General features: G+C 39.5%; 1 protein-coding gene across 4 annotated transcripts in view; it reads left to right on the forward strand.

The window, feature by feature from the left end:
• NEMP2 (nuclear envelope integral membrane protein 2) overlaps window positions 1–13,402 on the forward strand; it is a 28,923-nt gene that overhangs the window by 6,799 nt on the left and 8,722 nt on the right. For 3 of the 4 annotated variants that reach the window (XM_036023169.1, XM_028510114.2, XM_036023168.1), the window contains exons 2-7: window positions 3,104–3,225; window positions 7,099–7,321; window positions 7,464–7,536; window positions 8,557–8,650; window positions 9,452–9,566; window positions 11,648–11,873. In XM_036023169.1, the coding sequence (XP_035879062.1) occupies window positions 3,104–3,225; window positions 7,099–7,321; window positions 7,464–7,536; window positions 8,557–8,650; window positions 9,452–9,566; window positions 11,648–11,873 (853 nt within the window). The remainder of the gene's footprint in view (window positions 1–3,103; window positions 3,226–7,098; window positions 7,322–7,463; window positions 7,537–8,556; window positions 8,651–9,451; window positions 9,567–11,647; window positions 11,874–13,402) is intronic. The other variant, XM_036023167.1, reaches the window with a different exon arrangement.

Genomic DNA, 13,402 nt, shown 5'->3' on the forward strand with positions numbered 1-13,402 from the left:
ATGCCAAGGATGCTTCTAGCCAGAACAGGGACATATTTGAACTTATTCAATACTATTCCCTAAATGAAGGTAATTGTTGACTAGTTTTTACTGGTTACTCAATTGTTCCCCAACTTTGGTGCAGCGGGTCGTACTAACTTCATTTGAGGTTCTTCTGGAGAAATAGCTGACCACACTTTCTTTAGGGGGATCGGAAGAGGGTGGAATTGGGTGTAAGTACCATTTCTGTGTGTGCATAATCAATCCTGTTGCTGTTTCCTGTTGACAGATGTATGGTTACACCCTGTCCTGGATCTAGAAGGATTTATTTACATCTCACTTCATTTCACAATAAATTCAACTACAAGAGCAGATGAACCCTATCACTTTATAATTTTCTTGTGGCATTTACTATATTTACCCGCTCTAGTATAATGCCTGTCTTTCTCTATTATATTGTGTTGTTATATGTTATTATATATTTGTAATTATATATAACATACATATATTTATATACACACATGTGTATGTAGCTACATCTGTCTCCAGTCATATTTCTCCTGTGCTGCAGACCTATCCATCTTCACTTAGTCCCAACATCCAAATTTCAGTATGTCCAAAATTGAACTCATCTCTCCATTCCCTGCACAAGTTTCACCCTGTATTCCTTATCTGGGTGAAGGACCTTGCCATCTCTCCATTTATCAGCCTTCACATCATCTTGTTCTCCCTCACCTAATGAATCTCTTACGTGTGTTGATTCCACTTCCCAAGTGCTCTTCAATCTGTTTTTTCTACCTCCTGCTTAGTTCATGTCTTGCTGGAATTGTTTCAGTGGCCTCCTTAGTGGTTCTGCTTTCAGTCTTCTTCCCCTCTAAGATCTCATATTGCTTCAAGAATGCTCTTTCTAAAACATGACTATGTTCCTGTGACTTATTCATTTGAATTGGTTATTCTCTCTTTGTTCTCACTGATCCATTCTCTGCCCTTCCCTCCCCTGCTCAGTGCCTGGAAGCTGACTTCTATGGATTGTATCACCTGGGCTTCTTTGCCCCCAGGCTGAGGTACCCATACCCTTACCCCACCGTTCCACTGAAGTTCCACTGAAGTTCTGATGATGATTATATTCCGTCAGACTAGTTCTCCCCCTACTCTCACCCCCCAGTAGCTTCAGTAAGGTCTGGTCCTCCCTTTACCATTTAAGGCCTAGAGCAGGGGTGCCAAATGCAGTTCCACGGGGGGCCACATCAGCCTTGAGGCTGCCTTCAAAGGGTTGAATGTAATTTCAACTCCTTAACAGGTAAGGAGTAGTTACATTTACACAGTCCTAAAATTATTTTAGCCCTTTGAAGACAACTGTGAGACTGCTGTGGCCCCCGGTGAAAATGAGTTTGACACCCCGGCCTAGGGTGTTGAAGGCTTTCTGCTGTCCTTGGTGCCTTATCAACAATGCCTTAACCTGCCTACAGGTTCATTAATTCTTTTCAGTTAAATCCTTTTGAGTGCCCACAGTTTCTCGCTGAGACTTTGGTACTTACCTAAAATCCTTTATGGTCTGAGTTTGCAACAGGGTACAGCCAAGAGGGGGGCTTCAAATAGGGATTTGGAATGGGGCCCAGAACTCAAGGTGTTCAGGAAGTATTAAGATGTCCTCACCGCCCCCCTCCCCCACACACACATAGGTGTGGATTGGGGGAAAGGACAAATGGAGCAGGGCCATTGAAAGCTGTTCTGCATAGCAACCACTTTGCAGCTAACCTCTGGTGTGGTCATTTAACATATCTATAACCTTTAACTGGTTACATAGTTATGTTGAATAGCTGTGGCCATGCTCTGAGCCAGGAGAATGGAAGTAACTTCCCCACCAAGATGTAACTGGGGGGCAGGTCCCCTGAGTTACAGCACCTGAGTGGGAGCTTGGAGAAGATTGGCTTCATGATGTGGAGCCATGCCTGCCCAGACTCAATGGCAGCCCAGAAAAGCTGGAAGGATATGAGTGCTGGCAGGTGTAACTGATTATAGGGAGAGTGCTGGAAATGGGGCTGCAGAGGAAGATTGGTGCGGGGATTTAAACTCAGATACGGCAGCCATTGAGGGGAGAACCATGTGTCTTTGGCAGAGTGGCGACTCCCCCCCCTCCTTGCAGCCATTGAGGAAGGAGAACCATGCAGTTTTGCCAGAGTGGGGACCCCCGGAGCTTTAGAAGGGGGAACCACCACCTGGCTTTAGCAGAGATCCCGGCGACACAGCTGGTGGTGCCAGGAAGCGAGGGAGGCCTACCAGCTGAGATGGATTACTGAGAAGAACTGGGGTCTTCCTGAGCCATGGACTTCTATTTCCTTTCCTGAGATACAGTACCCCAGACTGGGCAAAGAGGGAAGGAAGGACTGTGCATGTTTGTGGGTGTTTTAAGGCATTTGGGATTTTTTTATGAAGACATTAGGTCACTACTTTAAGTCTGTACAGCATTAAATAAACATTCCTTTTTCACGAATCCCTGGCATTGAGAGATGTCTTTCCTAAAGGTGGCGGACATAACGAACCTGGGGGTTCCTTTTGGATAATAGCATATTGTCCCGGGACCCCCTTTGTTCTGTAACACTTTCAGCATGAAGTTCACATTCCTTAGTGTAATAGTAACCACTGCTTACCTCTCCAACGGCAGGTGTTGAAATGTCCTCATATATTTCCTACATTCCATCCTTGTTAATGGCTGAGCCACTTCTGTGATTTCCCTCATTTCCAGATTTTGTACATACTTGCCACCCCTATCCCTGACTTCTGTTTCATTGCCTCCAACTTAATTATTGAGTGCCTCACTCACATTTCCTCTTTTCTGGGAAGCTGCCCTCAATTCTTCCCCTCTACTTCAGGGTTGAAGAAATGCCTATTCTTTGTGCTCTTATAGTGTCCTCCATGTCTTAAAAATATTGACAGTGGACTGTAATTTTTGGTCTGTCTCCTGCTAGGTTGGAAGGACTAAAGTACTATAATTATCATGTAGAAATATTTATCAGCCATAGAATATAAAAACAGCTACCATTATCCCTGTGAATAAAAAAGAAAAAATAAGATTCTGGGAAATTAAATATTTAGGAAATGTATTTTCTTTTCTATATCTCAGTTCCCATGTGCAGAGCTTTGAAGGAAATGGACTTAATTAGTACTTCTGAATCACAATGTTACTGCTACAATCAAAATTCCCAAGTGGAGTGGAAGTGGAAATACATATGGTCAACTGTGCAGGTAAGACTGTTCTTTTAAATCGTATCTTAGGAACAGGGAATTAAAATGTACTATTTCAACAGTAGAAAGTAGCTTTTGTATGACTTAGAGCTGTGTATCAGTATGAAAGCTGAGTTACAGATCATACACAGTGGCTCAAGAGGAGGGGTGTCGGGGAGGGGACATTTAATTCTGCATTTTCTTTACCAGTCTTTCTCCAAACCACTCCAAATAAATATACTGTCTAAGTGAGTACAGTGTACTGGCTATGTAGACAGAGGTCAAGAAAATACTGTCTTGCTTACTTTACAAAATAATTGCTACCCCAAGCCCCTCTAGAAATTCTGAGTTTACGTCTGATCCCAGGTATGGCCAAGATATAGTAGTTACTCTTGATAGCACAGTACTTCACCTCGTTCAACGTTTAACAAATATTTATTGAGCACCTACTAAGTACCAGGAATTTTAGGCACTTAGGATATATCAGTAAACAAAACAGATACTTCTTCTTATAATACTTACACTCTTGATGGTGGGGATAGGGTGGGATAAGCTATGAATGTAAAAGAGAAGAAAATTATAAAGCTAGTTAAGTGCTATGAAAAAAAGAAAATGTAGAGCAAGATAAGTGGATTGAGGGAGATGGAAGGCAAGTTGCAGTATTTAAAAGGAGTAGTTAGGGTAGAAGGTGACATGTGAATAAGATTTCAACAAAATGAGTGCATTACCCAAGAAGGTATCTAGGCAAAGAGAGTTCTAGGCTGCAGGAATAGCTAGGATATATACTGCTGTAAAATGACTAATTTCGCCCATGTAGGCAATGAATATTTTCAGCACATAATTTAAGACTATGTCGAGATCCAATTCCTCATCAAACTTTCATCACCTGGTTTTATTATCCATTAATGATGCTTGCCTGAATCAGTTATCACGATATTTGTCAAAGGGTGATTTTTCCAATTCCATTATTTCTTCTACATTTATGAGTTTTTCCTCCTCCAATTTACTTATATCCACATAATCTCAGGGATTGCCAATCATTCATTGGACTAAAATCCATTACTTGGGTTTTTTGATATTTATTTTGGTATTCAGATTGCCCTAGATTTGGCCAGTAGGAGCCCCTTCAAACTAGCCCCTGTGACCTTTAAACATGTGCCCATTATTTGAGCACGTCCTTACCTTCTGACAAATAAGAAGTTCCAGGCTTATCTTGCAATTCCTTAGACCCAGCTCTGTAATCATATATTTTTCCAAGGAGCATTCAGTGTTATGTTTATTGCTACTACGATATCCCTGTCATATGTATACACACACACACACACATACCATTCACCTGCAAAAGTATCTATTTCTATCTACATTGAAAGCCATGAGTTCTGATTTCTCTAATACCATTTATTGAGTTAATTCTAACCTTCCTCTTTTCCATATCTATAATTTCCTTCTTAGAAAAACCTGGTTCCCATTATACTCAATATATTGATTTATTTGCCTAATCCTAGAATACACTGAAAATAATTTCATACTTGTAAGCTGTACCACTGTATAAAACAAACCTAGTAATAAGAGTTCAATATTTGTTTACAGTGTGTTTTTATCTTTATTTTGAAGGTGTATAGTATAAATACTGGGCTCAGAAGTTATTTGAGTCAATTTGTTTCCACCCATCTTCCTTCAGTATGGTTGTATTATTCATTTGAGATATATTTGTTTTTATCCTCATTTTAGGGTTGATTTTATTATTTTTTGTTATGTACAATATTAATATTAATAAATACACAAAGATATTTTCAGAGAAGTGTCACTGTCCCTCATATTCCTCTATGCAAACCCTTGTTGGTAGTCTTATTAGTTCCTGGTATATCTTTCCTGTGTTTCTTTTTGCAAAAGTGAGCAGCAATGCATATTAATAAATGGTGCTTAAAGCCATGAGACTAAGGAGTGAGTTTAGATGGAGAAAAGGACCAATGACCAAGCCTGGGTCAGTGACAAGGAAGGGGTCAGCCGAGGAGAGGGAGAAGAAGCAGTTAGTGAAGAAGGTGTCCAAGAAGCCCTGGGGGAAGGAAGTGTAGCAAGGAAAAGGGACTGATCAACAGTGCCAAATACTATTGATGGGTCAGATAACAATAACTTAGAATGAATTAATCGTTTGAATTAGGAACATGGAGGCCACTGGTGACCGTGTCAAGGACAGCCTGATGGGAATGAAAGCCTGACTGGAGTTGGTTAAAGAGAATGGGAGGAGAGGAACTGCAGACTGTGGGGGAAAGTGGCGTCAATGGAAGGTTTTTTAAATGAGAGAATGTCGGCATATTTGTATGCTGGTAGAAATGGTCTAGAAGAGCAGGAAGAAGTATGGTGGGATGTTTTTAAGGAGGCAAAGGTGGATCAGATCCAGTGGAAAAGTTGGGGGCTTGCCTTAAGAATTGAACTTGCAAATATCTGGCAGTTTCCTCCCCACAGGCCAGAAGCAGAACATGTGCCTGCAGATGCTGACGGGTGGAGTTATAGTGTAGGGGCTAGTCAACATTATTTTCTGGTGTTTTCCATTTGAAGTAGGAGGATCACCAGCCAAGACTGAGGAGGTGGAGGAGGTGTTGGGGAATTGATGAAGGAGAAGTTGTGAAATCCTTGTGGAAGAGAGTAGAAATGTGACTGGGTAGGAATGTGTGGTGTGAATGCCTGCATCTTTCAGGTCCCATTCAGGTTCACAGTTGTGGGTGTGAAGTGAGACCACTGTATGTTTCTCTAGCATAGTCAGTGGCACAAAGGCAAGAATGGAATATGTAGAGGGCTGGATTTTGGAGGTGGGCATCACAGAAAAAGAGGGATGCAAGAGTCAAGGGTACACGTAAGGCAGTGGTTCCTAATGATGCATCTTGGAATTTAGCTGGATAAGAAGGGGCTGAGTTCATCAAGAGGGTGAAGAACAGGATAAAGATGCTTGATCTATGGGGGAGTCAAAGGCTTGCTGGGGTTGGGGTGCTAAAGGGGACATGCTGGAAAGATAGGAGGTAGTGGTCAGCCAGTGAGATGCATGAAATACAACCTGTATTTGGGACCTCATTTGGGACTGACAAGGTCCAGCATGTGGCCATGGGAGTGATTAGCTGACGTGAGTAGAGGACAAGAACAGGAGAGGAGAGGAGTTCAAGGAACTGAGAGGCCAGTGTATTGGAAGGAGTTTGGTGTGTGTACCGTGTATGTTGAGAGAACAACAGTAAGCCAGAGACTCAAGTCCAAGAGAAATGAGGGGTGGGTAGACAGTGGGTGATACCACCTGATGCCTGAGATTCAAAGCTGGTGCTCTCACTCTCCTTTTCAGGCTTGCTCCAGTCTTGGACAAAGAAGAGAAATGGAGGGACAGATAAAGGCAGCAGCAGAGTTGCCATTTAGTAGTAACTGGGTTGTCACCATGGTTGGCATTGTAGCTAGTGCTTTGCTGTGAGTCTTGAATGGGACCAGAGGTTGGGTTCTGGTCCCTTCTTCAGGAGGCTGGTGAGAGAAGCCAGAATTACATGTGTTTGGCTGATCAGAAGAAGGAAGCACTTGTTCTCAGTCACAGTGGAAAATGGTGGATCGATAAACCCTGTTCTCATATGTTTATAACCAAATAGTTTGCCACCTCTTACTTTCTCTCTCTTTGTTTACATGTCCCTTGGCCACAATAACCTGCTAGAAGAGGGAGTTTGATCAGTCACAACTCAGGGGAACAAACATCCACTTTCAAAAATGTCTGTGCTGCAGTGCATGTAGGTTTATCTGTGGCATCAAAACAGTGCTTCATACATCTTCCTGTTCTTTACTCACCAGTCTTGGGCTCTCTACCCCTCTGTTTATCATTTTAAGAAACGTCTTGTGTTTATGAAGTTGTGTATTCTTGTTTTATAGGTGAAAATTACCAGTTCAGACCTGCTCAGTATCGTATATATCACAGAAAGACAAAATTGCCAGTATCCAGAAACGATTCTATCTGTTGTCAAATGTGTGACTCATAAATTTTGGGTACCAAATGACTCTCATGAAATAACCATAACCATTGATTCGTATGAGGAGGCTGTGTGCTTCGCTGTGAAGCCTGTCAGAAATTATACAATACGTGTGAATCGAAACAGTAAGTCTGTTTTTGTTATACTGGACTTTCTTGGGTCAGTTTTTCTGGAGTGACATTTCAGTATATTGACTTTTCTCTTTAGTCACTAACATTATGTTGACACAAAAATCTTTGTTTTGTGTATGTGTCTTTTTTACTCCAGTTGTGGATTTCAGACTCCTCCTTGTGTTTGTGGCAGGCATTTTCCTCTTCTTTTATGCAAAGACCTTGAGTCAGTGAGTATTCATTTTTACTTTCGTAACTTTGTAAATCAAAAAAAGTACAGGACATATTTGATGCTATGCTAAATGTTGCCACACTAGTTTGTAGGTAGTTCTTTCTTTAGGTTTTGTAAACAATGGGTCTGAAACTCATGCTTGAAAAGCCTTTAAAACCAGTAATAGTTATTTGTATAGTAATGATATGTAAACGTTACAGGATGCTTCCTCATGCATTATTTTGTATTACATAGTAATATATATTATTTTAATTTATATGGTCCTCTTAACAACTACGTGAGCTCTGTATTACAGTTCTCATTTTGTAGATGAGAAAACAATTATCTGTCATCACATGACTACTTCTTGCCAGGGCTGAGATTTATACTCGAGTTTTCTGATGCCAGATGCCTTGCTCTCTCTATTATATTCAGGCTGCCTTCCAGATTTGAGGCTTTGATGCAAAAGACTGAATTTAACAAATATCTGATAAACGTATTATGCTAATATTTTGTTTCTAACAACTTTACTCGTGAAAGAGAAAGCTCTTTCCAATAACATTTTACTTCTTAGCTTGCTATTCTTAACATTGTTTACTTTTGAGTTTTTCCTTATAACATAATCACGTGTTTAATATCTATGGTTCTCATAAATGTAATGTTGCTGTAAAGCTTGAACTCAGAGGAGCTGAGCTGGAATCCTGAATCATCTAGTTAGCAGATACTGACATGGGGAAGGTCTTTAACTTCTTGGTGCCTTAGTTCACTTCCCTGTAAAATTCAGGGCTGTTGTGCGTGCATGTAAAGCTCTCAAACAAGTGCCTGCTACATGACAGGTGCTCAAAAATCACTGTTGAACCAGATTCTGAACAGAAGATAGCCCAGACATTCTGTTTTGAGTTAGTGGCAACCTTTTTACCATAAATTTCAAGTAGATATATCATTTTATAAGAGTATGGCTACTGTCAAGTTAAAGATGTTTTTCATAATGAAAGTGGGGCTTGTCATTTAAATAGCTTTCATCTGCTTGTCTTGACAGAAGCCCTACTTTTTATTACTCTTCGGGGACTGTACTAGGTATTCTGATGATATTTGTCTTTTTCCTGCTGCTGGTGAAAAGGTTTATTCCTAAGGTATGTATACTATGTGCAGATGAATAAAAATGGAAATTAGGATATCCACAGACATGAAAAATTGATTAAATTAATTCACATTGATTATGACAATTCCTAATTCAAACTATATTTCTACATTGTATAAACTGGATTTAAAATGTATCTTTTTCTAGAGATTCCATATTTACTTGTTACTGTATGTGGGCTTACGTATTAAGTCTTGGCACCTTTTTTTGAGACCCTTTTATTTTCTAGATAATGTGTTTTTCTTATGAGTGACAGGGCCTCATTCTATGCTAAGTGAAAATTTCTCCCGTCTTAGCATAGCTGAGAACCCTCATGATGCTTTGAATACAGTATTACTACATCTGGGGATTTCTTTATTATTATTAGTTTTCCAAACAGAATGCTTTATGCTTAGTTGAGGATAAATAAATAGTTGTTCATGATGATAATGTTGTAATTTTTCTGATTAAAGCTTGCAATTCCAGCATTATTTTGAGATAAATTTATTCTTTAGAACAGTGCTTCTCCAACTTTAATGTACATGCAAGTCACCTGAGGATCCTGCTGAAATGCAGATTTTGATTCAGGATGCTGTGGTGGGGCCTGAGAGTCTGCATTCCAGCAAGCTCCCAGGTGATGTCAGAGCTGCTGGTGCATGGACCATACCTTTCATCAGACCCTAGAGAGTGTTGAATTGACTTCAATGCAGTTTGATATAAAAAATATCTGATACAAAGGGTTTATTTGTTTACTTCTATTTTTGTGAGAGAGAATGAACCAAAAACTATGCCATTTATTTTCTTCCACACACAGTATAGCACCTTTGGGGCTTTAATGGTTGGTTGTTGGTTTGCTTCAGTGTATGTGGTGTACCTATTGATGGAAAATCTGAAGTGGCTGTGGTATGAAAACAGAATATATATATTAGGTAGGTAAAATTTTTTAAAAATACATTCAATTGTTGGAAAGCTGAAATGTACAACTAGAGGCCACCTTTTGGCATATATTTCCAGCATCTAAATTTTCATTTTGAACTAAGAAGTGCTGTTAAAAGTAATTTTATGCCCATAGTTGACGATTTTAGATCTTATTTTAGACTCTCTCCTTATGACATCCTACTTAGTTTTCTATACTGCTGATCAAAAGAGCAAAATATTGTTTGCCCCTTTTGACTGCGTATGCTTTTGAATCATAGTTAAACTCCAACCACATCTAACTTGTAATGAAAAAATTTCTCTAAAATGTAGTTTTTTATATCTTTTTCTTGATGTATTCAGTATGAAAGATGAGAAATCCTAAATATAAATGACTAATGAAAACTTGACTTTTCAGAAACAGGGAGGCTATTACGAAACCACTTGGCCCAGGCTGGTGTGGCTCAGTTGGTCAGAGCATTGTCCTGTACACTAAAAGGTTTTGGGTTTGATTCCGGGTCAGGATGCATGCGGGAGGCAATCAGTTAGTGTTTTTCTCTTACATCAATGTCTTTCTCTCTCTTTCTTCTCTCTCATCCCCTTCCTCCCTCTAAAAGCAATGAAAAAGATGTCATTGGGTAAGGATTTAAAAAAAAGAAGACAAGAAACTACTTGTTTTCTTTGTTTCATGTTACCAAAAAATTAACTTTTTCTAGTGATTTTTAATTGGAAAATAATGGAGAATGAGAGAATTAGTTTTCTTCTAACCCCAAATTTCTCACCTAAGTTTACTTATCCAAAACAAAAGCAGTAAATTTTTTGTTTCATGTTAAGATTTTATGTTTTCAGTCCATTTTTCTTTTTATGCTAAAGTATTTTTAAAGTAAATTACTGATATCATGATGTATTCCCCCAAATCAATGATTTTCAACCAGTGTGCCACAAGAATTTTTAAAACATGCCATACCTGACTAGTTAGTCAGGGACACCAACCTCTTTTCCCTTAGACTGTCAAATAAAAAAAATAACAATAGCCAACACAATAGCCATAGGGTGTGAATGAATCAAAATTATACTTATTTTATGTTTGTCAGATCCGCAAAAAAATTTTTTTCGTGTGCCACAAAATTTTAGTAATTAGCTTATGTATGCCATGAGATGAAAATCGCTGCCCTAAATACTTTACTAAGCATCTTTTAAAAAATGAGAGCATTTTCCTCTATAGTCAAGCAAGTGTTAAATCTAAAAAATATTTAGTAATTAACATAAAATTATCTATTACCCAAACCATGTTTAAATTTCTTAAATGTCTTTGATGGTTGGTTTTTATAAGCTGGGATATAGTCTATAATCGTATTTTGTATCTGTTATGTACTGTTATCTTTTATGCTATAACAATTCTTTTTTTATCACAGCAATATGCTGAAGAGACCAAGCTAGTTGTCCTATAGAATATCTCACAAGGATTTCTCTGATTACTCCTTTGTGATATAATTTAACTTTGTTTCTCTCTCCCCTGTATTTCCTGTTAACTGGAAATGAGATCTTGAGGCCCGCTTAGACACAAATGAAACACTCGGTGGAATATCTAAGAGACCATGTGCCCTTTGCTGGATCACCACAGGGGACACAGAGTATCTTGTCATCCCACCATTATTAGTGCTGAAACTGAGCACTGGATTGTGAGGGTGACAGCCTCATACCTCCATTGTAAAATTATATTTTTGTGTCTTTGACTAAAAGTTAAAAATGAAAAATAGGGTTTGTAGCACATTGTGACATACACTGAGGCTTATCCCTGACCAAAGCAATCATAATAACATTTGCCCTTTAGGACTCTGGACTGAAAAATAGACATATATTATAATAATTTATGATTATACATCCTTAATTATTGCAAGTCAGACTAGCATCTCACATGGAAGGAACAACTAGCCTTAATACCTTTTTCAGTTTTACTCCTTTGGAAAAAGAAAACAAAAATAAAGATTTTTTTTCTGGTATGTTCTTAGGTCTCAGTCAAGACTCTGACAGGTTTTTCACATAAATTTTCAAATTCAGATTTATATTAGTTTACATGCTTTTGCTTTTACAGGTTATGTCTTGATAGCTGGGTTTTTCAGCTTTACTCTTTGTTATAAACACGGGCCCCTTGTTGATGAGAGGAGCATACGTCTCCTGACGTGGACACTGCAGCTCCTCTCCCTGTTTCTCATCTATTGTGGTGCCACCATTCCTCAGTTCGCATATGCAGTTATGATCCTCCTGCTGTTTACCAGGAATCTGCACGGCCCAGTGAAAGCATTCAGTTATATGATGTGGTAGGTATCTTTCTTCCTGATAAATTTGACGTTCTGAGCTCTGGTTTTACTTACTGTTTGGGGGAAGTTTTGGACATATCATATTTAATCTCATAATTAACTGCATTTCATCTGGAGATTTCCCTGTGAGAGAGTGGAGGATAGAGAATGGAAGCATGTGGTCTAATCTCCATTGAAGTCTTCAGAGGTACACCACCCATCACCTGGTAATTGTAGCTCACCCAGAATTCACTAAAGTCAGTGGCAAAATTCCTTGGGCTCTGGGTTACCGAAAATTTCTACTTTCATTCTATATTTCCTTGCGTACCGCTTTAGAGGTATTTGTTGTGTTTATGAGATAAGAGTTAAGGAACAGAAACGAATCATAAATGGTAGAAAGGTATTATTTATATTTAGGAATTTCTTTTCTCTTAGGTTTTAAGTTAAGGCTTAAACCTTTTGAAAGTATAGAAAGGTGAAGTAACTTCTATCGTGGTAGCTTTGTTATTCATACCTGTCCTCATTCACTGAGTCTGACTGAACACCTGTTTTCATGTCAGGTGCACAGATGAAGGAAACTGTCCCTTCCTTTGAGGTGTACTTGCTGAGACAGAGGCATACATTGTCATACATTTGAAGTGTTAAAAGAGGCCTGCCCAGGGCTATAAAGGGATGTGGCATATAAAGTTCGGAAAAGTTTCAGGAGGTGAGATTACTGGGTCGAATCTTAATGAGTCAAGATAGCCAGATTCATTAAATGTAGGAAGGGCTTTCCCGACAGAGAGAAAGCCCAGTCTGGCACCATCATGAGGCAGGTGAGTGAGATGGGCTTTGGATGGGTCATGGAGGCATCATAGGCCATGCTAGTAAATCTAGTCTGACCCTGTATACAGTGGAAGGGAGGTAACCAGTATGTATTTTAGTCAGTGAGCCCTGACTGATTCCTAGGCAGGACTTATGTACCCAAATGCTTGGGGCCCCAGCAGGTACTGAGTGAGTAATACAAGCAGGGGTAAGGCAGTGGGGTGACCATTAGGACTATGGGAAATTTTACAATGCAATTTCATTGAAAATGGGGAAGTTACTGCTCAGCTTGAGCTGATTGTTGCCATGTGGGAATGTGGGCCCTACTTTACCAGATCTTCTGGTTTTCTAGAAAAGCTAGGAATGTGTATTAGAATGTGAGTTCTAATGATTTTTAAATGTTGGCAACTAATCTGAAAATAAAATTATTCCATAAGCAAAAATCAAAGTTGAGTCTATTATCACTCATCAGGCAGTGGGATGTGGTCTTTCTGTCATCTGGCAGAGGGTGGATGTAAGGGGAGAATCTGGGGCAGATCAGTCATCAGACACCACAATACTCCAGGCAAAGAGGATGAAGACCCGGAGTAAGGCACTGAGACCAGGGTGGACGAAGGAGTTAATAAATGTTTCTGAGGTACCCTGGCTGGCGTAGCTCAGTGGATTGAGCGCGGGCTGCGAACCAAAGTGTCGCAGGTTCGATTCCCAGTCAGGGTACATGCCTGGGTTGCAGGCCATGAACCCCA

The sequence above is a fragment of the Phyllostomus discolor genome, chromosome 4, assembly GCF_004126475.2.
Source record: "Phyllostomus discolor isolate MPI-MPIP mPhyDis1 chromosome 4, mPhyDis1.pri.v3, whole genome shotgun sequence".
Lineage (NCBI taxonomy): Eukaryota > Metazoa > Chordata > Mammalia > Chiroptera > Phyllostomidae > Phyllostomus > Phyllostomus discolor.